Source organism: Tigriopus californicus, chromosome 8, assembly GCF_007210705.1.
Source record: "Tigriopus californicus strain San Diego chromosome 8, Tcal_SD_v2.1, whole genome shotgun sequence".
In the NCBI taxonomy this organism is placed as follows: Eukaryota; Metazoa; Arthropoda; class Copepoda; order Harpacticoida; family Harpacticidae; genus Tigriopus; species Tigriopus californicus.
This window is the reverse complement of record NC_081447.1, coordinates 10,454,969-10,481,561: the sequence shown is the minus strand read 5'-3', so window position 1 is coordinate 10,481,561 and position 26,593 is coordinate 10,454,969. Positions and strand designations below refer to the sequence as shown.

The 26,593-nt window shown below is 40.1% G+C and overlaps 1 protein-coding gene and 1 long non-coding RNA gene across 5 annotated transcripts in view; one reads left to right on the top strand and one right to left on the bottom strand.

Moving 5' to 3' along the window:
• Positions 1-3,626, bottom strand: part of LOC131885352 (uncharacterized) — a 7,456-nt gene extending 3,830 nt beyond the window's left edge. The window contains exons 1-2 of the long non-coding RNA XR_009373826.1: positions 3,616-3,626; positions 2,630-2,758 (exon numbers count right to left, since the gene is read on the bottom strand). This is a non-coding gene — a long non-coding RNA (uncharacterized LOC131885352). The remainder of the gene's footprint in view (positions 1-2,629; positions 2,759-3,615) is intronic.
• The window catches only part of LOC131885351 (uncharacterized), a 44,673-nt gene extending 27,677 nt beyond the window's left edge, over positions 1-16,996 (top strand). For 3 of the 4 annotated variants that reach the window (XM_059233381.1, XM_059233379.1, XM_059233378.1), the window contains 3 exons: positions 5,736-5,827; positions 14,170-14,362; positions 16,045-16,996. In XM_059233381.1, the coding sequence (XP_059089364.1) occupies positions 5,736-5,827; positions 14,170-14,362; positions 16,045-16,343 (584 nt within the window). In that variant the 3' untranslated portion in view covers positions 16,344-16,996. The remainder of the gene's footprint in view (positions 1-5,735; positions 5,828-14,169; positions 14,363-16,044) is intronic. The other variant, XM_059233380.1, reaches the window with a different exon arrangement.
• Positions 16,997-26,593: the final 9,597 nt, after the last annotated feature.

Below are 26,593 nucleotides of genomic sequence, written 5' to 3'. Positions count from 1 at the left end.
ATCACGTCCTTATGCAGGGTTGCCTAAAAGATTGGGAATCTTTCAATAGTTTCCGAATAAAGGTAACTCTTCTCCTGCCTTTAGCAAATTTGAAGTACGATTAGGTTTCAAAAAGGAATGAAAAAAATTGAAGAAATTGAACACTAAACAATTTAGACCTTATATCACTACATGTAATTTCAAAGCTCATGATGATTGATAAATGAGAAATTATTAGAAAATAAATATCTTTGAAATTACACTTGAAACGAACACTATGAAATGAGTTAATCAGGCTTGGTTGTGGTTTTGTAATGTTTTCAACGATGCAACAATCCCACCATATTCATTACTAGAATCTTCCATTGTGAGTGAGCCTTCTACTATTTTACTCTTAAGCCTACCATTAACCCCCAAGGCTACAATTATAGCACTACTTGTCACAAAACTAACTGCTTTGCAAAATATGTATCACTAAGTATACTCTACTTGCTTAGATTAGAAACCAAGCACGACAATACGAAGAAAGTTCAAAAGTTTGGCACAACCCTGTGTACACTCTGACTAGGGTTATCACTAAATGGAGGGAGACATAGAGTACTGACCATGTGAAAATGATACCTTTCTCCCAAGATGGAGAATATCGCAGTTGGGGAGCCTTAAAGTACAACCAATCTACACTACTTATTTTCGAAAATGTCCTAATGGTCTCTCTGGCAACAGCAAACTTTTTACTCAGGCAATTTGTGTGTGCTGGAAGGAGGGTGGGTTGGTGGGTGGGAGACATCTGGCTTGAGATTCAGGCGTAAAGACAGCATTAACCATTCTCATTTCTTTCCTGAAAGAGAGAGCTTGGCCCTCAAGTAGCTCATGAATGACAAATCCCAGACCGTAAAGTTTGATCTCAAGCTTTGGTGGGTGGAGCGTTCGTTTTTTGACTCGCGTAAGGCAAACTTGTCTCTGAATTTGTTAAGCTTGTCGTTCCATTCTGAAGTGCCTCTTGTGAGTGGAACCAGATGGTGGACTTATATCCATTGGAGGGTTGCACTCTTCATGCTAATAATTTGGACGCTTCAGATTTACATGATCAAATCACCTTGGGCTCATTTGGCTCGCTTCAACTCGAGTAGGATTCTTTCCTCAGTGCGAAAGAGCTTACAAATTTGAGCCAAAGAAGCTACCTATCTGAATACCTCGTATGGTAATGATTCAATATTCAACCATAGAGAAGTTAATAATTCAGTACTTTTAGTCAAGTAAGATGATTCAGTACTCGATGATTCAACAAACGAATATTTGAATGTTTATTTTGGAAAACAGCCAAAACCGCACTCTAGGTATAATATTTTCATATTTTTACGGAGCGTGAGAATCATTCAAGAACAATATGAAATGATTAAAATCCTCCAGCGTCAAGGGATAAACAGAACCTTTGTGATCACGAAATGGGATGCTCCAAAACAGACAACCTAGCCTGTCTTCGCCTTTGCCTTTTTGCATTTATTTACGGTACACTGGTCGCATTTTCCAATGCAATCTGCGAAATTGTTAGCTTTGATTTACATCAAAATCCTGTCGCGTACAGAAATCCAATTCAGTGACCAACGAGACATACAAAGATTCAATTCAGAACACGCATTTGAAGATTGACAAATACCTAATCATCTCAAGCTCAACGAAGTCACTAAGTGCTTCTGATAATGCGAAAGAAATTGAACATGCTCATTACATGAGAACATGTCAAGCCCATCCAGGCAAATGATTTGATTGGATTTTTTTTGTATCTCTTTGTGTCCACGTAGTCGACTTGTGAATATGATTTGGCAAAGTTGGAACATTCAACCCAATAACTTTATTGGGTGACCCTTGGCATTGAAGGGAATGTCAGTATAATTGATGAAATCTACAGGCATAGACCTGTACCGAAAAGCAACTTGAGGTATTATCTTGAACGCATCTTGAACACATTTTATTAGGGCAGCCGATCCTCTTCTACAGTGTTGGGTTTCTCGGTTTAAACCAAAGGAGTTAAAAAAAACCTCAACACAGGGACTACCTTTATTCGGAACTTTATTATAAGAATAACAAAACTGTATGCATTCAAAGTTAATCCTCATCAATCCTCATCCTCGAGTTGTAATCAAATCTTAAGTGAGCGATCTCGACGAGAGAAAACTGTTCGTTTGATCTAGAGCGTAAAGTATTTGATTCAGCAATGAATCGAGATTTCACTTGCTGCGTCATTGATACTTGGAAATGTGTCCAAATCCGCCGCAACGTCGCAGGCGATCAGCATTTTCTATTGAATTGAAAATTTAAATCTGAAAGAGTGAAGGAGAATGATCTTTGTACCTGGGTGGAATAAAGGGAATCACGCTGATTTGATTAATTCTACACAGTAAAAAGAGCCCTTGCTCACGTAGTAAATCTTACTGGTTTGGAAATGTCACTTCTCTTTGAATTCTCATAACTTTGAATTCATGTTGGCAATTAAAACTTTTTTTTCTTGTCCCTGCGCACGCAATCAAGGCTAGTCAGGTTCACAACTAACAACCTATTTCTTTGTACTCCGCTTAACAATTTGGTCTCCTTGATTCCCACATCAGTAGTCAATCTAGATAGAGTGAAATATGTATTGCCTTACACTTACCTCGCAACAAAAACTCCTGGGGATGTATGCAGCGAAGAATCTTCAAGCGAAATAAACCTCAACTTAGCGGCAATCCAGTGACAGTGTGAAGAAAAAGTCGGTCGGTCTATTCAGCAACTTCCGAGAGCTCTTTCTTGAACAAAATTGAAAGACGTTAGCGTTCCATTAGAGCACAACATTGGGTTCCATTCACGAAACGGCCAAATGGTCAAAAGCAGAGATTTCAAGGAGGAGATTTTGCCTTCGCTTCCATTGTACCCATTCGGGATCAGACCTTTTTGGTTATGTTTGGAGATTTTTCAGTTGTCGTCGGGCCCGCCCTGCTAGATTCCCCCTCATATTTTGTGAGAGGCCAGATAGTAAATCCTTGTTCCCACACGTAATTCCCCAGGGCGAACCAACTGATATTGCACTTCTGAAGAAGAAAGAAGTGCCCGTCACCTCCCCCCCCATACAACTGACCCTTTTGCGGCCCATTTATACACAGTCTACGGTTTACACCTCTGAAGGCGAACATGAGGGCCTAAAATGTGTGTGTGTCGCAATGCAGTGAGAGACAAACTGTTCCAGTCAACACATTTTCACTCTCAAGGGACAAAGACAATGTTGGTCATCGATTATAAATGTCACGTGGTAATGTCAATTCTTTAGTTAAATACCGTGAAGGTAGCGGAACATCTCAAAGAGAATTATCTTACTTTGCTTGCCCGCCCTGGGATGTGTAAATAGTTTTAAGACCCTCCTACTTATTGCTCGACTTATTGTTCATGCGCACGCACCCATTTGAGGAGCAATATTTCCCTAGACTCTCGCCTTTGAGGGAACAATTAAGGGGAAAAAGGAAAAGTGCAAATGCATGAATAGAATATCATCAAAGATACGCAAAATAAATCCCTGGTAGCAAAGATCATTGTAGAATGTACAAACGGAAAAGAAGACGCAATGATGCATTGCTCGCTGCTCTCACCTGAGGGAGTGTTTCTTACCATTACTCAGTGTTATACCTCTTGTTTCAATGCACTTTTCAGTTGGTTCGAGAAAGACATTTTGATAACGGTCTGTAAGGAAATCTGTTTTGAAGCCTTAGATAAGAAACAATTAAGGAAGGAATAGAGAGATAATCCCGAGGCCAAAGTTTGAGATGGAATATTATTTTTTGAAGCTGGTGAAGAGAGGTAGCTTTGTCTGGATCTCCGAGATCAAAGATCTATTTTGGTTACGTGTCTGCGATTAGGCTAAGAAAATGCTCAACCTTGTAAGAAACAAGTTCCGCTGGATCGGCTGATACCAGGAGAATAGCTAAGAAAGCCTGCATAAAACTGAAGAAAATCTAGATTTTCAAAAGTTGCCACAAGAGTTCGGTAACAACCCCTTTAAATTCAGGCCTTGACTGTTTTCAGAGAAAGTTGGAGTTTAAGGGTCTTGGTGAAAAAAGAAAACCAGTTGTTTATCCAGGCCAGCTGACAAACTAAGAAACAAAACCGCGCCATTGGTTGTGGTAAAATTTGCTAAAGTTTACTATGATCAAAATATGTTCGCAATAAACATGTCCATCTATCTAACTATTGTCGACAAACGTTCCTTGGAAAGCAACTACTAATCCAATTTAGGCTCTTGTAATAGATATGAGGTGACTCATTTCTTATCTGAAGACTTACAATTGCTTCTTGATACTGGTCGATAGAAAGACTGGCAAAAATAAGAGCTCTCCGTAGACGGTGAATAAAAAGAAATATAAAGCTGAAGACCTAATTTCCTCATAAATGTAAATTTCGTCCCATAGAGTAGTCTAGCATGTCTTATGTTGAAAGGAATGGCTCTCGCTCTGAGCCAGACTAATTCATTTGAATCTCCCCACTTATCACTTTACCGCGGTTATTCCAGCTGAGCTTAAAATATAGGCCTTCTTTTTGCTGCAGATCCCAAAAGGATAACGCAATATCCATAAATTAAAATGCCGAAGACAGAAAAAGGGAAGAAGGTGCTCTTCCAGAATAGCGATGAAATAAGGCAATATTGTACGCAGACAATTTGACTTTCAAGGTCATTTGAAAGGAGAAGAATAATGGACACTTCACTTGCTCTAATACAGTGGTGTTTAGCGTCTGCACTTCTGGTTCGATTGCTCTCATTGGGTACTTTTTCTTGTTGCTCATTTTTGAGATCCAAAAGGGAAGAAGGCTTGGGAAAACTGCCTTAGGTCGGGTGAGTATTAACCCTGGGGAAAACGGTCTTGCCGTTCAAGAAAAGAGTAACCTTCAATCAAAAGAAGCGAACAGTTCCTTCGTTCGAGAACATGATTATCCCCACTTGGCAAGATTCCCAGGGCTGTCCAAGACCCACTCATCAAACCCAATGGTCTCCTGGAGAAATCATTCTTTTGGCAAAGACTGTCGACACATACATGTACGTACATACGAACATAGAGTAACCTAAATCGTGTTGTTACGACAACGCCCATTCCAACGCGTCCTAGCCTTCTCGTACGCTGGTTTCCCCTTGCCTACTATTAGCGGCTATTGTGTTGCCTTCCAGTGCGTAGACAATTATCCCCACGTGTTCCAAGATCGAAGGCTGCCAACTCATTGGACCCAAATGAATCTGAGCACTCGTTCATTCTGAGAAAAAGAGGCTTTGTTTCATTGCATGACAACATGCAGTCCGACCAAAAAGGTGGTCTCCTCCCTCCCCTCTTTCAGTGTCATGTACCTTTCCTGTGTGTTTCAATCGAGGAACCGGAGCTCTTCCCTTTCTCACCCGGTAAAAACGGGCTCGTTGTCTCTAGGAAGATCTTTAAAAGTCACTTTTTGTTCCTCGGGCAGGCGCCGAAAACTTCCTGAAAATACGTGATTGCGTGTCATATCAGGAGGTGAGATTACCCCCTGTCATGCTTTTTCCTTCTTCAGACTCGTCTTTCCCGACCCAAAATGGTATGATAATATGCCCTGCAATTCATGGTCCACTTACGAGTAGCACGTGTACTGCTGCCTTGGTAGCCATGGTTGGGGTGAGGAGTAAGCCAGAATGGCATTCCGTGATAGTCCATTGTTAAAATAAAAACTATCCACACACAGAACAATTTTCAGTGTTGACCCTTTCGTTTCAGAAGATGACTACGACGAGAAATGTGTTTCCGTTCTACTGGAAGGGGAAGAGGCCGAGTTGGTGTTCATCGATCATCCGAGTGCGGAAATATCGGTGAGTTTAAAAAACTGGGTGACCTAATTCTTGACAGTTTTGCCCTCGTTTGACAGCTTGGTAGGCTATGAGTTCCAAAAATAGACCAGATCTAAACGGATCATACTTGGTATCTGTTCACGCCGTACTGTGATTACTCAAGGGTATGTTTGGTCCTCCAATTTGATCCCTGAAACGTGTGCAGAACACTTTGAATGTGGATAGGAAGTTCAGTCCTAATACATTGTACGTAGGTACTGTGGTTAAATAGAGGTTTGCACGAAATCAATGTTTCAGAGTCAGTTTCTATTTCTTTTATCAAATTGTACAATCTCATACTCGCTTGGAGTTTGCAGGACGACATTTGCATTGCCAATTGCAAATGCAATCCAATATTGCAAAGGAACCTTTTCGGTACATTAAGGCATGATGCTCCCATGAGAGAGGGGAAAGTCAAAGGCTAGATTTTCTCCGTTTCCAACTAATTTACCCTCCATTCGACCAGAATGACGCCTTAGGTATTGGATGGGCCGCAAACGAGCTGTTGTTCCACACAACTGGCCACGGAGGAAAGGATCCACGTGTCTCGAAGTTTGACTCGGAACAGCGCGAGAACAACGGGGAGAAATTCCCTTGAGTTCCAAGTTCCATCTTTCAGTCCCACTGTGTGCCACAAGTTGTCGTGATCACACCCACTTTTGTGACATTGGATTTTGTTGGGCGTGTATTTTGGGCATCTTGCAACGTTTTGACCTACAGCATATCGCGGTTGAGTGCATAAAAAATCGGCAGGAAAACCAAGGGAAAGCTTCATTCATTCAATTGGAGTTGTATGTCTCAAATTTGATTCATCGAGAATTCTAGATGTTCAGGATAAGAGGTCAAATGAAACCCTGTTGAGAATGAAAAGTCACAAATGATGACGAGTCTTGATGTTGAAATTCGGCACTTCCGTCTCCACTCCACCTTCTATTTGTTTGACCTTTTTCCTTTTTACATTTCATTTTTTTTTTGAGAGAACATATTGAATAACAGATCTGTTAAACTCTTACAGTGTCATGGCGTTGTCAGATTTGAAGAGAAAGATAATCAACTTTGCCAACAAAAAACAAAAAAGAGAAATAGCAAGTGGCAAGATCATATCCCATTTATACATAGTTGTAAAGTACGACAACATCTTTCTGAATGACTTTTTAATCTCTGCGGTTTATAAACCCCTATATGTCTGTCCTGTCTGGTTTTTTAAGATTAACTGGGTCCAAGGATCAGATGCAGTCGCAATAATCAGAACATGACCTGAGTCCGATAATTTGATTGGGGTTGTGTTCAAGCAAACCAAATAAGACATGACTCATGTTCTTTCTTATCACAGGTCTTTTTGTATGTTAAAAGCAGACTGTCCAGTGAGACCGACTCACCATTTTAACCGCATGGCTCATGTTTGTTTTCGTGGTCAAACTTGCAAATCAAAATGCATATTTTCATTTTCTTTCCCAAGATGGGTTTGAGTAGGGGATCTCGATAAATTGTTGATTTTTTTCTCAAGGGAATCATTCATTCCTTGTTGCGTTAAGGAAAACCCACTAGTATAATTTCGAAGGGCTTCATGTGAGTAAAACAACACCCGTGTTCTACGTACTTTCTCGTGGAAACCATAATATTTCTCAAACAAATGTGGGAGAAATACCACCTTCAAATATGGTTTCATACAATTATATTTTTTTTCTGGGGATTAGAGCTTCATATTATGTGATAGTCGGCACCAGTTGTTTCAACACGGATATGGATTAGCCAAGAGCTCCGCGTATTATTAGAAGGAAAAAAATCGTTGATTGAAGTTGTATTGACAATTATTAGAGCTCGCATGTTGGTTTGGTCTATGATTCAGACATATTTTCAATACCAAATGTACAATATGCCTCTTTATTGTTTAATTTCAACGTTTGCTTAATTGAGAAAATCTTAGAAGCAAAGCTGAACCGCTTTATGCGTCACTCTAAAAGAATACAAATATGATAAAATTTCAAATATGTATATTTTACTTCGCCCTCGCTGATGATGGAATGCATCTGACTTGATTCATTTGTTTGCAATAAATCTCTCATGTGAAATGACGACTTTTTTTGTCAAAGCACACAGTAGAAAGAGTATTTGAGTGAGAAAGCAGTTGAGACATTGACTCAAAAACAACCATATTCTTGGTCATCTTGAATGTAGCAATGCCGATATATCGATTAACGTTCAAAGGTCACCTAGAATGATTTGATTGTGACACAAAACCAAAACGATTGGCTTACAAGCTCATCATAGCAATTGTTTTGTGCAGGTCATCATATATGCAACGAGGCATTATTTTCTACTCCCAATCAATTTCAATAACAAATGAAAGCACTAAAATTTCAATGACGACCGAATATCAAAATTCAGTAGAGGATGGGACATGCATTAGAAAATTCGAGGAGCGAAATCATGTCATTAGTTAAAACATCTTTGTAAGATAACTTAATACTTGATGGAATCATGGTAACCGATTTGTGTGATGCACCCTATAACACTATAAGCACGAGTGTGTTCTTCAGAGGGCGTGGGTTCGAATTCCGCCTTCGAAAGGGAACTTGTTATCAAAAATAAAAAAATCAGAAAAGCCGGACCAATAAGATAATAGCTCAGGCAAGGAGCTATTTGAAAATAATCGTTATTTCAAGTCGCTTCAAGTTTTGGTATGGTCTTGATCAAGAATTTTGAAACTTTTTAAATTCTGACAATTGACTTGGGTAGGCAGAAATAAATCCTCATTAGCATGCTCTAGCCTTTTGAGTACCCGCTAAGTAAAAGTCATTAAGTGTAATGAAGTCAAAACGGGGGAAATTCTCGAAGGGAGATCGCTAGAGGCTAACTGGCTATTATGTATCATCCAAGTAGGAACAGCGGCCTTCAGGGAACAGCTTGAGGGCCAGGTTGCAAAAAAGTTATATGAGTTAAAAAACTGAGGAACTTGTCATACAAATCTATTTGAACTCTGGTCTGTGACTCAAAGAGCCAATAGAGCATGGAGTTCTCAGAATTATTTGTTTTTCTTTTCCGATGCTTTTTCGGAGCTAAATTCGTTAGACAAGGCTTTCGATATCCAATACGAGATGGTTATGTCGATCAAGGTCCGGAAAACGTTGGCCAAGAACAGTTTTGCTCTTGATATCCTACTTCGAGAAGTTCGAGACGAACGACACCTGCTGAGTTATGGCTCAGTTTCAATCAAACCCTGGATCTCGAAAAAGGAAGGCTCCTTGACGATAAATTCAATCAAGAAAGTTTGATTGGAACGCAAGATGTTCCAATTCGAGTTCGCCACTGAATTCATGAAATCCCAAATTAGCCATCGACGACCGTGGTTTTGTGCCCTGAGTTGACTGAAAAGCTTTTCTGCAATTATTGGTGCTGGTTTACGACGGCACATTCCAGAGTCTGTCAACCCCACGCTTAATCTGACAATATTAGCCAGAACAGAATGACCCAAATTAGGATATATTGTCTTGCGAGAGCGAAAAACTCACAGCCTTTTGGCTATTATCAATATATTTATGGGTCCTTCTTTTTCTTCTGGCTACGTACAAGGACATCGGGGCCTGCAGGTGCCATGAAATATATCAATTTTGGCTCTCCTATAAGATCTAGCATTAGTAGAATATTTGGATTATCAAAAAGACTCTTGGGAACCGTCAAAACAGACTCATAAGTGAGCAGACCATTTGCAAAAATTGCCTGCCGTGCATAACTTTTTCCTTCATATCGTTTACTCAAGTTTCACGATTTGAAATGGTTACGCGTCACAAATGAAGTTATTTTGCTTACGAACATGGCTAATCAAATAGTCATATAGAGTTTATTACATTCACTTCCATTAAATCTTATGCAATACCATGACCGAGAGCTGCAATAAAGATTGATCATCATTATCTAAAGCTATGAGAAACATGGTTGAAGATAACCTCTCCTCTACGTACAGAAATTAAGGATCTCAAAAGGTGTAGGCGTAACCTTTGATGGTGCTCGCTCCAATGAAAGTTGAAATCTTGAACTTGTTTTATCAATTTACAATTTTGCTTATCGAAAAATTAGAATGAAACTGTCAAATACGTGTATGAGTTGGATTTGTTATTTTTCTTTGAGGTACATGGTTATGTTTCTGTGTTTGAAGGACTTGAAAAGAGAAGAATGCGAAACTCGACTCTCGCTTCTAAACTTTTGTAAATATACCATAACATGAGCATGACAATACTTTAACAAGCCTTGGAAGTAGTCCATTAACTTTCGAATTGGTCGACGAATGGTCCGATCTAGAAACCTATCCCCCAACGTTTCAAGTAGATTGCGGTAATGATTGCTTGTAAGTGTATGCCCCTCCCCATTTCAAGAGCTTACGAGCTTTATTAGTTTGAACCGTTATTCGGCGGTCCCTTGAAGGGTTCAAAACAATCAAGATTAGGAGGGGCTGGCGCGTGTTCTTGCCGCCTGTATTTGGCCTTTTTTACATAGAAAAGACCATTGTGGAATGTCCCTTTCTGGATCAAATATCCAATGACGTTATCTTTGTTATGCTTTCTTTCAATTCGAAAAGTAATTGTCTCCAGGTGAACATTTCGCCCTTCAGACTCAATTTTGCAAGAAAAAAATGAGGAACACAACTATACTATACGTAGATCAAGGAAAGTTGGCGTACTGCCCCTTGGCCAAGTGCGTAGTGTCTCTGGTACAGTTGCGTTTGTTGCTCCTCGAAGCCATTATTTTCACTTTACCGTCTTAAATCTGCATATTTGGCGAGTGCTGCCTCGTCAAAGTCCGAAAAAGTCTTTGAACTTTGACGTGCTCATGTAAGGTCTTTCTCATACATGTACATACAAGGTAAAGCTGCTCGTGTTAGTCGTAATCAAGGCCTCGAGGCTCAATTCAAATTCTAAACTTGAATTCCCCTTGTTTTGTTCACAACTTACGTACAAGGCAACTTTTGCAGAAATGCAAAAGTTTCGAATGTTCTAGGTGGAAGAGCGAAAAACCAAATGATAAGTGGCACTGGCCAAGAAGCCCCTCCTTGAAATATGTAACCAGTTCTGAAAGTTCATAAGCGTTTTGGCATACAGATCTTTCCCCTCGTGGATTGTACATTTTTACGACATTACTTTGGGCATCTAGGCGTTGAAATAGACTTGAGCTAAAAATTTGACTTGTTGGACCATGGCAAATTCATTCAGTTCAAAATGGCTCGTGCTGAAATTCTTCAGTGACAGATGAACGGACTTTAGACCTTACAGTACAGAGCAACGGTCCACTAAAAAGAACGGAGGGAATTGGTTTCATTTGGCCCTCCACCTTCGACAGATGACATGAACCGTAAACGTCATTGTCTTCAAAAAAATAATTCCAATACCAATTTCAATACGTACGCTCCCAAGTGTGCTCTGTCTGGTTGGTCATTCATTACCTTCTTCTTTTTCATGCGCGACTATATGCGTCTGTATTTAATGGCCGTTCAAAGGCCATATTTTCCAAGATTTATCTATCGTACAGTGCCAAATGGATAAATGCTTTTTTGTTCTTGTTCATGTTCTCGGACCAAATTGAACCGCCATGTTTGAAATTGCGACGTAGATTTAACTAGAATTGCTATTAATGTATTTAGGCTTTTTTGAGTGAGAAGCATGTCCGTTGCGATGACGTTGTAGGCTTTTTTGAGTGAGAAGCATGTCCGTTGCGATGACGTTGTTTGGCCCATTTTCATGTTGATTGGTCTTTTCTGAGGGTTTGTCATTGCTACTTTATTGCTTTGCCTACTTGTGTTTGCATAAATGCATATTTACTAATAGGTACTAATTGCTTTGATCCCGTCTTTTGTGGGACATGAGTATGATATGTATTTGGCAACCGCAAAAATGAGCCAGCTTTAATTGGAGTCTCTAGTACATAGAGTAGCATGGAACTCACAGGTCCGCTTATAATTCAAAAGATTCGCATGGTGTTAAAATGCTGTGATTATGAAAGCCTTTGGGGTATTCAAATCACAAAACTAGCCTAACTTTTGGAATAATTTGATTAAACGAAGAAATGTAAGTCGAGTCAAAAACTGTTTGATATGCACCTTCGACTAAAAAGGATCAGCAAGATTTCATTTTCCAATATTTCTTAGACTTTTGCTCAGGAAGTGGAGCCTCAAGACATCTTTTCTTTGGATTGTGATTTTGGCCCAAACAACATCTGATGTTTGATGATCAAATATTTCGATATACGTATTGTACGATACGTACAATGGTTTTCATCGCTCAATTGATTCCTGATCCTGACTTGACGGTCCACAATTTTTGTGAAAGCATTAGATGAATATCTCTTAAACATAGCAGAAAAAGCTGTTGCTCGTATTTTTAGTTCAAACAAAAAGGGATAAAATCCACGGACAAATCAAGACAAAAGGCACTTTGACATAACTTTTGATTCCCTCCCGAAATGATCTCAGAAGAAAGTAGTTATGCCATGGAAGAATATCATTCAGAACATCAGTAGGCCTCGGTTTCCAATTGGATGTTTTGAAGAATGAAAGTTGTCCCTGATGGGTTATTCAAATCCAACAAAATGGATGTCAGATCTCAAGTCCATTTTCAAGAATGCTCCGCATATACAGGGCGGCCAACTGTAAGCGGGACAGTGCACTGATTATGCCTAATTTATACGTATGTTTGGAGCCTGCACCCTTAAGCATTACTGGTTTTGGATTGATCGAACATCGCCATTGGCACATCGAAACACCATTGGAACAAGTGTTATTCTGTGTGATCGAAATCAGTTCCAGAGCATGGATCCAAAAGAAGTAGTAGTCGAACTTCACCAAGCAGGGCACAGCATTCGGAAAATGTGGCAAAGAGTCACAACAACCTCAAAATGAGCAAACTGCAAAGATGCTTTGCCATTGGATGAAATCTTTGAATCATCTTCATGCGATCTGGTCGGATGAAATGATTTTTACGATGGAAGCGGTGTCCAATGCTCTCAATGACCAAGTTTTCTGGGCAAACACCTTGAGAACATTCTGAGACCCAGGGGACGATGTTTCGTCGCCAAAAAACTAGCCTCTATCATGGTTTGGGCTTATGTGATATCCAATGGCCTCAAACCGCCCCTCATGTTCATACCCGAGGGTGTGAAGGTCAAAATGGACCCTAAGTCAGAACTGGGGTGACCTGGAGTTTCCTATTGCTTCCACAAGGATGGGGCCCTAAGCTAAACGGCTAACGGGAAACGTTTTTATCACCCTTCCTCTCCAGACCTCAACGTCATGGACTTTTCGATTGAGACCATTCTTGAGGGGAAGGTCAAGGTCAAAGCGTCCTCCAGGATCAGTCCTCTCAAACAAGCGTTAGTGGTTGATCGGGCCGACCTCGATCCTGACATCGTCCGTCCATCTTGCCATTCAGTTAATGGAAGACTTGATGCTGTTATGAGAGTCAGGGGAGGTCATTGAGAATGAATTACAAAGGTTTCTTTAAACATCTGTTTGCTTGTTTGCTTATCAAATTTGAAGTTTAGATTGTAAGATTAATGGTTTTGATGATGTTTAAAGTTTTAAGTTATCCCGCTTATTTGTGGTCGCCCTGTATATGCGTTTGAAGTTCTATACTGTTCTTCTCGTCATTGTAGAGGAACCAATCTCTTTTTGAGAGTACCTTTCACTCTTTGGGACGTAATGGTAGCGTTTTCAGACCCAGCTTGTAGATTTTATGAATCTTTTACAAGCCTCAATTACCAATTCTAGGAGATCAAGAGGCGGCATAGCCCCAAATGAAACCTTTCTATTCCCTTCTGTTCTACGTTGGGTCCATTGGCAGCTTTACAATTGCTGCACATTCCGGAAGAATTCTGGTTACATATTCGATCTAGTGAAATACTCACATTTTTCCATTCACCTCGAATTGACTTAAGGGCAATTAGAACCAGTTTTCAAAATAAGCATGCTGTTTCCATGTCTTTCAATTTATGGAAGTATTGTAGATCCACATGTTTTCAATTTCTAGACAACCTGAAAAGTTTGCAAGGGACAAATTATGCGGAATCATGTCTGCATGACGTGCCCACCAATCAATCATTTTCGAAGATGTGCATTGGGCATGCTTTTGTTTATGTAAAAGCCCCAACTAGACCAAAAAGAAAGCCAGTGGGTTCATGTACAATCGCTAGCTGGACCCACGCATAATTGGTCAATTATTGGTCAAGCATAAATAAACCTGAGGCAATCCTGCAGCTCTGGTTTGTTCCGTGTTGAATACGAATATCTGGGGATTTGAGTGGATAATTATTATCTTGAATTGACATTTTTGTTATAGGTTGAGAATGCCTTGGCTACCTACATTCCCGACGCTATGGTGGTGGTTTTCAGTGTGGTCGACAACGAGACCTTGGGTGAGGCGGAGGAAATTCTTCAATATCTTTGGCGAACCAATTGCATGAACGACAAGGCCGTGATTATGGTGGGCAACAAAACAGATTTGGTGAGGAGTCGCCAAGTCAACATTGTGGGTAAGTACACGTAATGTACTGTAGGTACTTGTAATCAATTGACAGAGGAGTTGGCTGTTTTGAATAGCTCCAACTCTACCGAAACCTCATTTCATATAAATGAAAGCAATTTAATGACTTGGGTGAAATATGCCCTGTGGGGAATGTGGCCAAAAGAAAGTCTTTTTGAACTACTTCTGACTGAATGCTTCTAAATATTCATGTCAATGGTTGCCTCATTAAAAAGATCATTTTATTATAGACAGATGAAGACAATACTTATGGCTCACTGAAATGAGCCACAGTGAAATGATGGCTTATGGGCACTTGGGTACAATAAAGTAAATAATTGATGAGGCAAAAGTAAGCGATCAATCATCAGAATGAAAGACAAGATCCAGGCAAGTTGCCATTTGGGAAGTTCACTTTTTCATAACTGGCGAGTTTTTCTTTCTTATCTGCTGTTCTTCTTATAATCGGCAGATGCACGCGCACGGTTTGAAAATTACGCAAAGATTCATTCAGTCGTTCTGTCAAATAAAGCATGCAATTTCAAGTCACTGCAAACGAACCGTCACAAATACAATGTTTGCCGAGCAATTTCGGGAAAAATGGCTTTAAGCAAACTTCTTTGGGACCTTTGAAGTGGCAAACAAGGGGAGGTAGGCAAATTTAAGCAAGCCTGATTGGCATTTGTAATTATTGCAAAAGGTACTCCAGACGACCGTTTTAAGCTTGTTTTTGGCTCATGTCGAAATCACACGTGCCCTTGCAAGTCTTTGCACCATTAACAAAAGATGGCTTTTAATGGGTTCAAGCAGCTCGTACAATGTTTTTTATGTTGCTAACTAACGTTTAAAGCGAGAGAGCCAATTTTGTGGGTTTTGACCATCTTTCAAATTCAGCCTCAGCTTCAGCAAATTAAATAGGTGAAGTGATGTCATCCTTCGAGTGTACTTTCATTTTTTTACATCCACCAGGAACAGTTTACTAGCATCATTTCAAACAGTTCTTGTTGGAAAAAATATTCAAAATATAAGTTTAAGCAAACGTACTCGTCGATAAAATGTCAAATAATGCTTGGCCAATCATTTTCCCTCAAATCCGCATGAAGATGGGTGATTTAGTGTTTGATAGGTTCATTTTGCGTGAATAGATTTCAATTTCGCTCAAAGTGAGTAAAGATTAAGGATTCCGGAAGCCACGTGAAAGCAGAAAAAGAGCGTTTGCAGTACAATCGTGTACTTGTTTTCATCTCATTCAAAAACGCAAATTCAAACCCTGAACCCTTTCTGCATGAATCGAACGCGAAGGGAATAAGCAGAGAAAAAAAGGAAGGTTAAAATTGGCCTGATTTTTATGGCCTGTGAGTCTCTCAAAATGATACTAAAGGCTGGATTGGACCCGGCTCCATTTTCATCCTTTCGAAACTCGGACAACCAGGCCAAATATTGACGTGGAAGAATGTTTATTACGTTCTTCAAATCTCTGACTTAAAACTTGGCCACATTCTTTTATCCAAAGCGCCAGCTAGTTCGCGAAAATGTAAGTTAAGAAGAGATACCTGAACCATCTTGACTTGTGACCATAGCCAACACCATCCAGATGGATACTTGGGAATCGCACTAATGCATTCATTACCATTCTGACAATGAAACGGACCATGATGAATACTAATTCTTGCTTCCTGGGCTTTGTTTCAGATGCAAAAGCCATTGCCACCTCGTACGATTGCAAGTACTCGGAGACTTCCGCATCCCTCAATCACAACGTGGATGAGCTTCTGGTGGGCATTCTCACTCAAATCCGCTTGAAACTCAACGAAAGGAGTCGCTTTCATCGCCGGAAAGGCTCCAGACGAGGATTGGGTGGCGGTGGGGGATCCACAGTGAGTGGCATCAATCGTCGGAAATCGGCTGGGGTGCGGGTCCGAGGTATCATCGGCAAGATGTTGGGTGGGGATTCCAAATCCAAGTCCTGCGACGACCTTCATGTGCTCTAACTAATGGAGACGAACAAGAAATTCTGGGTCGATGAGGTTGTCACGTCAGTGTTCCATTTTCTGAGCCCTTTTGGAATCTGATGGCTGACACCCTGAATGCAGGATAAGGATCTCATTCCTTGTCTAAAATTAATTCGTACATGCCCATCGTGCATAAAATCAAGTCATTTGGCCATCGCAATCAACACTGGGCCCTCGTATCAATAACTCGTTCGTCGTCTTCATCTCAGTCAAAAAAAGAATGGACTCATATCATAATCATCGTTACCACCGTAAACCTTGATAACACTCTATTCATTTTGAATATCACCACTTTCATCACTACCATCACCATGAATGTCACCACATCCAAAACGATCTACTTATCCAAGTGCACCTTTTTCTAGCCAAAAAAAACTACTACAAATACTTATATGCATTCGTATTTTGAAACGTATGAAAATTTGAAAACTACAGTCAACACCTTAATGCCAATAATTTTTCTACTCCCAACAATTCTTCGTGCCCGGTGGCAAAGGACCGACTTCAAAACTTGACGGTCTTTTGATTATCTGATTGTGAATGATATCCATCGATTGTGTTTTCATATCATCTCAATGTGTCTCCCACCTTCAGCTACAATTGCATTTGCAATAAATCAATTCTATATTTGACATACTGATGAATGGAAGCAGGTGATCTTCCTTCGTGTACGTCTATGCTTGAAATTAGCGAACGTTTTTTTTCAATCGATAATCCGGTCCCTTGGCACCTCCAAGCGCTAGCGCAACGTCCGATTTTACATCACTTTTTTTGAAATCCAATTTTAGATTGCCAGTTCTAGATTTATGGGACTTTATTTGATTTTCTCAGTCTCCATTCACGGACGTAGAGCTAAGGACTGATAAAGCATCTAAAACTTAAAACAGTCATTATGTTAAAATAGTTACCTAACGAGCAGATTAACGTTGCTGTTTATACGGGGAAGAATCAGATCTTTTGATTTGCATATTGTTATCCGTAGTATCCGTATTTCATTGCTTTTTTGATCAGTTTTATTTCCAGCAATCATGCGACGTCATGTGATGTGTGAAATCAACAATCAACTTTATGATAGTCGCCAATGTTTAGGATTTTTCAAACTCCACCGAAGGTGGCCATTGTAGCAATCAAGGCAACAATGCTTAAAGAGCCAAAAGCCGAAATGCTTTTAGCTTAAAATATATGAAAGTCTTTTTTGTATGGAAATAAGCAGAATTCAAAAACATTGACTTAATAGACATATTTCGAATGATTTGTGAATAAATGCACGTCAAAAATGCAGGTGTTTTTGTCTGGGTTTTTCCTAGACAATTGTCATTTGTTTCAGAAATCTAGACATTTGGCATCCCTTCGTCAGCACCTTTTTCAAATGAAAGCACGAGTTTACCATAGAGCAAAATTGTACGAAAACTTGGTGCACTCTTTTTTTCTATTGATCAGGATAATCTATCTCAGCCAGTAATATTGCAAATTTTCTACACTCTTAGAAGCAACTGAGAGTAAATCCTTCCACAAATGTACTAGAAGGCCCCCCAACGAAGGTTTTTGACGAAGTACTTGAATCAAGTTTATCGGACAAAGCCGGGCTTGGTCAAAAACGTCATGTTAGCTTGGTTAGCCGACAATCGACTGACACTCTATTAACGGGCGAGGCTTTCTTGACTGTTACCTAAACCATTTTGAGAAAATATGGCAGCAAAAAATCGTTGTTTGAACTTTCAAATTTCATCTTTAAAGTTTGGTTAAGCCTGTGATAGTTTATAAAAAGCTCATTCTATGTTTCGCCCTTTTAGACCTAATGCTTTTTTACAAATTTCATTGCTAAAGCTACATTGTTTTGGATTGGTTAGAAATGAGTGAATTGCAACAATGCAAGTGAACATCAAATTTGATAGTTGAGGTTGTGTGAACTAATCGAATGAACTGGTGTAAGGCGCTAAAGGTGCTAAAGTACGAATTCTGTGTTAAGTAAAATGGTAAACCCACCAGCGATGCCAGGTGGCATCCCCAGCTATGCTGCCAGATAACCACAGGGTAAATGTCCCCCCCCCCTAAAAAAAGAAAAACGTCATTGAACCTCAATGAGAAGAAAAAGCTGCAGGATTACGTCCTGAAAAATAACCACTAGATGGTAGTACCCCAAAGATCAACGACCAAATTCAGACAGGAATCATAAAGTAGTTTTGGGACCGCAAAATCTCCGGTTTTATTAAGTTGCGATTAAAAAACTTAATTTTTGTTTGTGCTAGGGGACCCATACTAATTTTTCCATTCATTTTGATATATCTACATTGATTGTGGCAAATAAACAATAAACTTTTAGATTGCTTACAAGGTTGAGTGATTCAACAATTTTCTTGACGATCAGTAGAAAACGAAAATGTGAAGTTATTATATCCCGGGTCGTCTGACGTTACTACTGAGCTTCTGAAGTGGAGTATTGAAGGTTATGAATAGCCCCGTTACACTGCACGAAATATATTGTTTTTGACTAATTCTATCAAAATCTTATTTTCAATTAGTGCCTCGGGTCACATAATGTCCGGAAAATAAATTGCGTTCAGGGCAAGGCAAGAGCAGTTTAGGTAGCAATCTACCGTGCCTCTTCCCGTTTTCTTTGGGCCGTGTGACGTTGCAAATAAGGGCCCTTATAGGAGAAGACCAAAATGGAGCCCTGAAAAACACCCGACCTGTTATCATGTATGTCACTAAGGGATCCTTTGAACTTACGCAGGCTTGCGCCGCTGCCTAGGCGCCCCCAGGCCCCTGCAACCAAAAGGTTAGGTGCCGCCTAATTCCGGTATCTAGATCCAATCACGCAACATTGTTTGTCAGTGGTGACAGATGCGGCCGTTTGATACATTTGGCGGATATTTGACTGAAAAACAACAGGATTTGGCTGATTTTTTGTTTGGACTTTGAAAAACAAAAATTATATATTTCTGGGGGGGCAATGAAGAGTCAAGTACTTACTATTGCCGGTCAATTAAGTCACCATGTATTCAATCTTGTCCTGATTTGCGCTAACTATTTAAGAATGGCTAGACCCAACGAATCCAATAAATAGATTGTTCTAGCTGAAATGAAATAAAGGTAGACTTGCACGTGTTTGCGGTAGGAAACTTCCCTAACGCCAAGAGGAACCGGTATATATTTTTCGGCTTACACTACAATGAGATTTGGTGGCAGTTGAATCTGGAGTTCAGGGTTCCTTTTTCTTGGTCGCAGATAACTTCACAGACATGAAGGTTGCGACACTCCCCCCAAGAAAACGTGAACCACGGTTTCTTCACATGCAATCTTAAGTCTGGGGATCCATTTTTTCTGGTACCAATTTTGGACTTGAGGTATTGTCGAACTAAATATTCTCTGGGTATTTTTTCCAGATTTTCCAGAAATTCAGACCGACTTACGGTCGTTTGTACAATGGTGTCCGTTGTGGAACAATTATGCTACCTTGATTTCGTTTGCCAAGCGAGATCGCCCAACATAAGTCTCTTTATTTTGGGAGTGTTGTAGCCCGGGTTTCCTCAAAATTATTCACCATTCCTTGGGTATTAAGCCTGATTGATACAGGACGAGAAGTTGATGAAATTTTAAAAATCAACAAAGATCACTTGAGGAGCCTCCGTGCATACATCTTGACATGCGTGATCTATTGCAAGTGAGACAAAAGAACGGTCAAGACTACACCAGTCTGTGCGGTAATCTTCGTGATTCGTCCGAATTTGCCGATCTTGCTAATATTACCCAGGACAACCTTTTGATAGTTCTTCTTCTTCAAGCGATGAGAAGTGAGGCTGATAAGGCTACAGAGATGGAACGAAATCCAAAAAATTTCCACGAGGCTCTCCATATCAACCTTGAGCTTGAGACCTCTCGTCGTGGAGCAAATGGAATGTCTCCTTCTTCATCTCACATCAATGCAATTCGATCCAAGTCCAAATACAAGCTTCAAAAGGGAAAATCTACCCCAAAACTTCCTGGTAGGGAGGCAGATTCTTGTTTTTTGCGGACTGTCATTTCATGTAAAGGATAGGAGCCCTGCTAAGAACAGTGAATGTCGCTTGTACCATCGAATTGGACATTGGGACATGGTTTGTCGGTCGCAAGTTCCTCTCAAAGATCGAAGACTCTTCCACAGTCTGAGTCTCGAGTGAATTCATCAAAGTTACACGTTGCTTCTTATTCTTCCTCCCCTATGACCAATGCTGTCGAGGTGTTGATTACGCCCTACGATTCTGTGGAAAGTTCAATCAGAATTACCTTTTGTGCGAACACAGGTGCTGATATTTCAGTACTGGGCTTGTCTCTTTTCCGTAAGTCTGGCTTGGATAAAGTTACTTCACTTACCGCGTTGGCTGATCAGGTTGTAGGTATTGATGGGCAGCCCGCCCGCCAGCAAGGGATGTTTACCGCCACTTTGGATATTGATGGGATAGTTGCCCAAAATATTCCAATCGATGTCTACTCAGATTTGACAGATGCTTTCCTCAGTTTAAAGGCTTGTTTGGCTTTGTCAATCATAGGCGAGAATTTCCCTTATCCCAAGATTGCCGTTACTTCTCTCGTTTCCACACCGGAAAAGAAGGCTGATCTTTTAACTCCTTCATTATGGGTTGACATGGAGTCTTGGATTTCTAAAGTGCCTAAACGGATCACGTCCGAAGTTCTGAAAACAGACTTTGTGTGGATTTGACTCGCCTCAATTCTCAAGTGAAGAGAAGCATCCACCCAACGAAGACCCCAGCTCAGACTCTCTCTGGATTGAAGCCAAACCAGAGATTATTCGCTAAATTAGACCTTGTTCAAGGATATTGGCAAATGCCGTTGGCCAAAAAATCGCAGCCATTCACAACCTTCCTCACCCCATTTGGGAAATTCATGTTCTTACGTTCTCCCATGGGCTTTGTCTCTACTGGAGACTCATTTTCGTATCGAGGAGATGTTGCAATGGCAGGTCTTGATTTCCATAAAGTCGTGGACGATATGGCCTGCGGATCCGAGACCCTAGGTGATTTAGTACGCCAGGTTTGCCAAATATTAGAGAGTTGTCACATTTATGGGTAACTGTACACTCCAAGAAGAGTATTATGGCCGCTTCATCCATTGATTTTGTGGGATACCGGATTTCTTCTGGAATAATTCAGGCCGATCCCACAAAGATTGAAGCAATTCGGGAATTTCCTGTTCTTTCCACGTTAACGGATTTGCGATCTTTTCTCGGTTTGGCCAACCACTTGGGAAAATTCTTATCCAGCTTGGCGATAGTAACGTCGCCCCTCCGTTACTTATTAAAGTCAAAGAGCCATTTTCTCTGGTTCCCAGAACACAATATTGCGTCCGACACGACAAAAAAGGCGTTGTTGTCTCCATCTGTTCTAGGAATGTTTGATCCCTCGTTGGAGATTGCCCTTTTAACAGATGCATCGCGACATGGACTTGGGTTCGTACTGGTGAAATCCCAACTTTAATCCAATGCGGTTCTCGCTCTCTCAAGGACTGTGAGACGCGATTTGCGATGGTTGAGCTGGAATCCTAGGCCATTTATTGGGCGCTTCGCAAAACCCCCGGTGACCCTCTTCAATCGACAGGCTCTACCTGAAATTGAGAACCCAAGGGTTTGAAATTACCGAACTCGTCTCCAGGGTTATCAATTCACGGTGGAATGGAAACCAGGCGTTGAACATGCACTACCTGATGCTTTGTCTCGGTTTGTCGCGGAAATTTCATTGGTCCAAAGTGGAACAATCATCAGGGTGGTTGAGGTGATGGCTCCCACTATCCCAGTTCTTGGGGGGTCATGTTTGACTTTTGAAAGACACACAGGTTTCTTGCCAAATTGACAATCCAGGTTACCTAAAAGAACAACAGTGACAGCTTTCATTGGCCTTGAACATTCTATCATAAAGGACTTTGAATGATCAGTAACCAAAGTCTCAAGGAAATTTGTGACCAGTGTCCATGATCATGCTCTGCTCAAATCGCTATCCAGGCCTGCTAGATGCAATCCAAGAAACTGCAAAAACCACTACACTATGTCTCCTCCCCTAGCACCACGTCTCCTACCCTAAAAGCCTTTAAAAGGGAAACTGGTCTTAACTTGAAATTAAGAAGAAAAAAAAGTACTTTTTGTGTTAAATATAATGTGCTATCCTCATTGTCTTCATCTACTTGTTTCATAGATTCACATTTGTAATGATATGACAAATGATTGGGATAATGTACTTATAGTTCTCAATTCTCAATTATAGGGTAGGCAATCATGCTCTTAAGTTATAAATGCATGTTTGCACAATTCAGTTTTAAAATCAAGGCGAGTTCAGGATCTTGATCTACATGTGCAAATAGTATTCATCACTGTTCAATAATAAAAAAGTTTTCCCTATTGTACTTGATTGTCAAAGAAAAAATGAAAGCCAACAATATTTAATACTGCCAGAAGGAGTAAATAATGAGTTATCATCCAGAAAATAGTCCATTTTTATGACAAATAGCTAAAATTATTACTTTGCTAGTATGTCAGATAGTCATTTTAAATCTTACTCAAATGATAACTTGCAGCAAAGAACAATTAAAGCAAGTTAGACATATGCAAGTTAAGAACTGAAAGGACAAAGTGTCGCGCAAAAGTCGGCCTTACTCTGCTATGCTGAAAATGGAGTGTGACGTCCAGGGGTAGCCGTCCCTGACGAAGAGCGGCAGTTCATATTACGTTCTTTTGTCCCGGTTGGTCAAGCTCCCGACATGGATGACCATCATGGCACTTAAATGTTTTGAAACCTGAACTTCTAAAAAATGGATGGTGAACGGGCTTTCCCTCAAATTGGTCAGAGGAATTCTGAGCCACTTTTTGAATTTTAGAATAAGATCAGAAACTTAGGTTTCCTCAATTTAAGGCAAGTCCTGATATTTCATTTCCTGTTAAGATGGCTCGTTTCAGAGAGCTGAAGTCAAAGTTGACTAAGAGCAAGCCAAAATTTCAATTTTATACAGTGATTACCTCATTAACTTGACCACATCTCCTGAGTACCATGAGCATTATTTCTGCCTAATTTGACTAAGTTCATCAATTTGAGACTATCTTGTAGTCCTATGAAGTGTTGAAATTGGCCAAAGTGAAAGGTGAAGGACGTGCGAATTATCGAATCCATTTGCAGTCCATATCTCTAAAAGCCCATAGTTGGGATGAGGGTGTCCCAAAAGATACAGGGGCGTCGATAGGGTTTGAAGGAGATACGGCTTCCCCAGGAATCACCGATTTCATTTTAATCATAAATTTTATAACACTTATGGGGACTTGAATTAAGAAAAATTGAATGAACTCAGCCATAGTTTTAAACTCTTGTATTACGTATTGTGACTGGCAAAAAGTCTAAACTTATGTCTCAAAACCTCATCTTTTGGCTCGTTTTCGCTAAAAACCTCCTCATAAATATTTTGGTTGGTTTCATTGTTTGCCAAAAAGTATCCCCCGACCATCACACACACACATTTGAGGTAAACCATATTGAAAGATTCAAAAAATAGCAAAACATTTTCAAAATAGAAGAGATAGACAGCAATTGAGGTCTTTGGATAAAGAAACTTATCGCAGCTCTTGCTAAAGTCTGCTTTGAAGTATGATATAATCTCACCCAAGACGATTTTTTTTGGCAATAAGAACAATTATAATTGTGTGTAAAAAACCTTGTTCAAATTTAGAGAATAGATTTTTGCTCAAATAAAACTTGTCACTTATTGGTGCCCCCCTCCATTGTTACTGCGAGGTTTTTGTTTAGATTTTTGTGTTTTTCAATTTTTTTTCTAAAAGTCTAAGTTTCAAAGTATTGTTTGAACATACCCTGTCAAAGAGTGCCAAATATAATTGAATTGTGAAACTCAAATCCTTTATGCGCACATTGAATAATACGCTTTTCTTAAAAAAAGTAGCATTGTTCTAGCATTTTGAATATCCAATTAGCATTTTTTTAGCATCAATTTTGCACGAGCTAGCATCGCTGGCTGAAAAAAAACTGGACAGCCTGGCGCGAGGCTTGAATTACACAGTTTGCTAATTCGTAAATATGTTGAGATGTGTGCATATCCCGAGTTTGGGAACGTCAAAGTGGACATCAAATTGAATATTGCCCCGCTCGAGAGTTTGTCTGAAGAGATGAGCTCAAGAGGCGTGCCTTGACCGTTGTTTGTTGAGATGTCCACAATTGGAAGAGGCTGAACAAAGGACGAATTAGTCAACCAATTTTCAACTGAAACTGACTTGATAGCTGGTTCAATGGATTCGTAAAAGACTTGGCTGGAAACCATTTGATAAATGATGATTATTGTTTGACCCGGAGGGGAACTGATAGCGTTTTTAGGTGCAATTTCTCAAATTATAGCTCTTCTGTTGACATGGATTGCCCATCGAAGACGTAACGTCAGCTGGCTGTCGGTTAGTTTACATCGTTATAAACAATAGTTGAGCTGACTCTTCTTTTACATTGCTATATGAGGAAGGTCAACGTCGTGAAAACTAGATTGAAACTCCAATTTTGCATCACTGGCATTGGTAGGCACGTTTGTTTGCTGGTATCAGAGCTTGCCTAAATTTCCGAATACATGCCAAAAACTCATACTCGGAACCCTCAAACTGGTCACCCAAAAGACCAGCTCAACAACAGGGCAGTATTCAATGTGATATCCACTTTGACGTTCTCAAACTCGGGATATTCGCAAGGTCTTTCGCTTTAATCACTCCCGTAATTGTCAATACCACAAGACACGGCCTTCGCTTCAACATGTATTGTGACTTCGAGTCACCCTGGTTAATATCAGCTAACTATTCCATCACGTAGTCGAGGTAATCCTGCCACCTGGCGACCAGAATTGACCTCAAACTAACCTGTTTATGATTTGGTTTTGGGTGGGCAGATTTTGAAGCTCACAACCGTCAGAACGGATATTCACCCTCGTTTTCAAAACACTTCAGTGTCATCAAAATAGTTGTACTCCTATTGAAAGGATGTTATTCATCTATGAAGTTATCCAGCTTTTTAAAGAAACTCACACCAAACTCGTTCATGGGATAACATCAGGTGATGTAGAACATACCGTGATGCTAAGACATTGATTGTCCAGAAGAGCATATCCAACACTATGGAATTGACCCTCCACAAAAACGAAAGGTGGATGACAGTCAATTCAATTGTAAGGCAACATTTGATCATCACTGGGGCTCTCGGGTTCGTCACCTGCCTTTTGAATCAACTGGGTCGTCTTGTGTATCCAATAACCATCTTGTTCAATAGTAATCGGTCAACCTGGAGTGTACTTGGCTACATAAAAAGAAATCACATTTTTCTAAATCGAATTGCCCATGACACTGACACTTTTTTGAATGAATCATTGGGTTTCTAATCCAAATTGACTGCATCTTTTCACACTAAAATGAGCGAAATTCAATGTTGAGAAGGGCTTTCCTCATTACAGATTAATGTCCATCTGGTGAGTTTGCCAACTAAGGCAAAATGTACTTGATGCGTATTCACGAACTTAAAGAAATATAGAATGTGAACGAGCTTCCTGCCAAATCGGCCTGCTCTTGGCCGTAGCAACTCCGAGCCTTTTTCCGAATCAAAGTAATAAAATAAGAAACGTAGATCTATTCAATACCAGTCAGGTCACTTTGTATTTTTCACCTGTAAAGTGGTTCGTTTCAGGCGGAAATGTTATTTTTTTTCAGTGTATATTACTTGAGTTCCCAGGGCAAAGTTTTGGGCTCAATTTGGCCAAGATCATCTCTTCAGCAAGATTTTGTGGTGGTATGACATGTTTATTTGGAATAAAGTGAACGATTCAGGAGATAAGAATTATTTGCTTTTGTTTGCAGTTGACATCTCTAGAAGTTCGTGGTATAATCTAACATTTGCCGCACAACCCAGTGATTGAGGCTCAAGGAATCGAAGGTTCAAAAGCGTCTCTGGCCGCTGCTTCCCAATCACGTTCGTATGAACGCCATGCTCTCAGGTTGTCCAGAGATTTGGCTGGAAAGAGCATTAGACATTGATTGTTCTTTCGTCCATCCACTATTTTTGCGGCACTCACTCTTCATGAGATCTACTTGGATTGCAAATAGAGCAAAGGTCGAATCAATTGTTTTGCCTGCCTTTCAGAACAAAGATCAATGCATAAGTGTGCGCTTGATGCGCCATGCAGTTTGTTGGATAGCACTTCATTGTAGTTCTTTG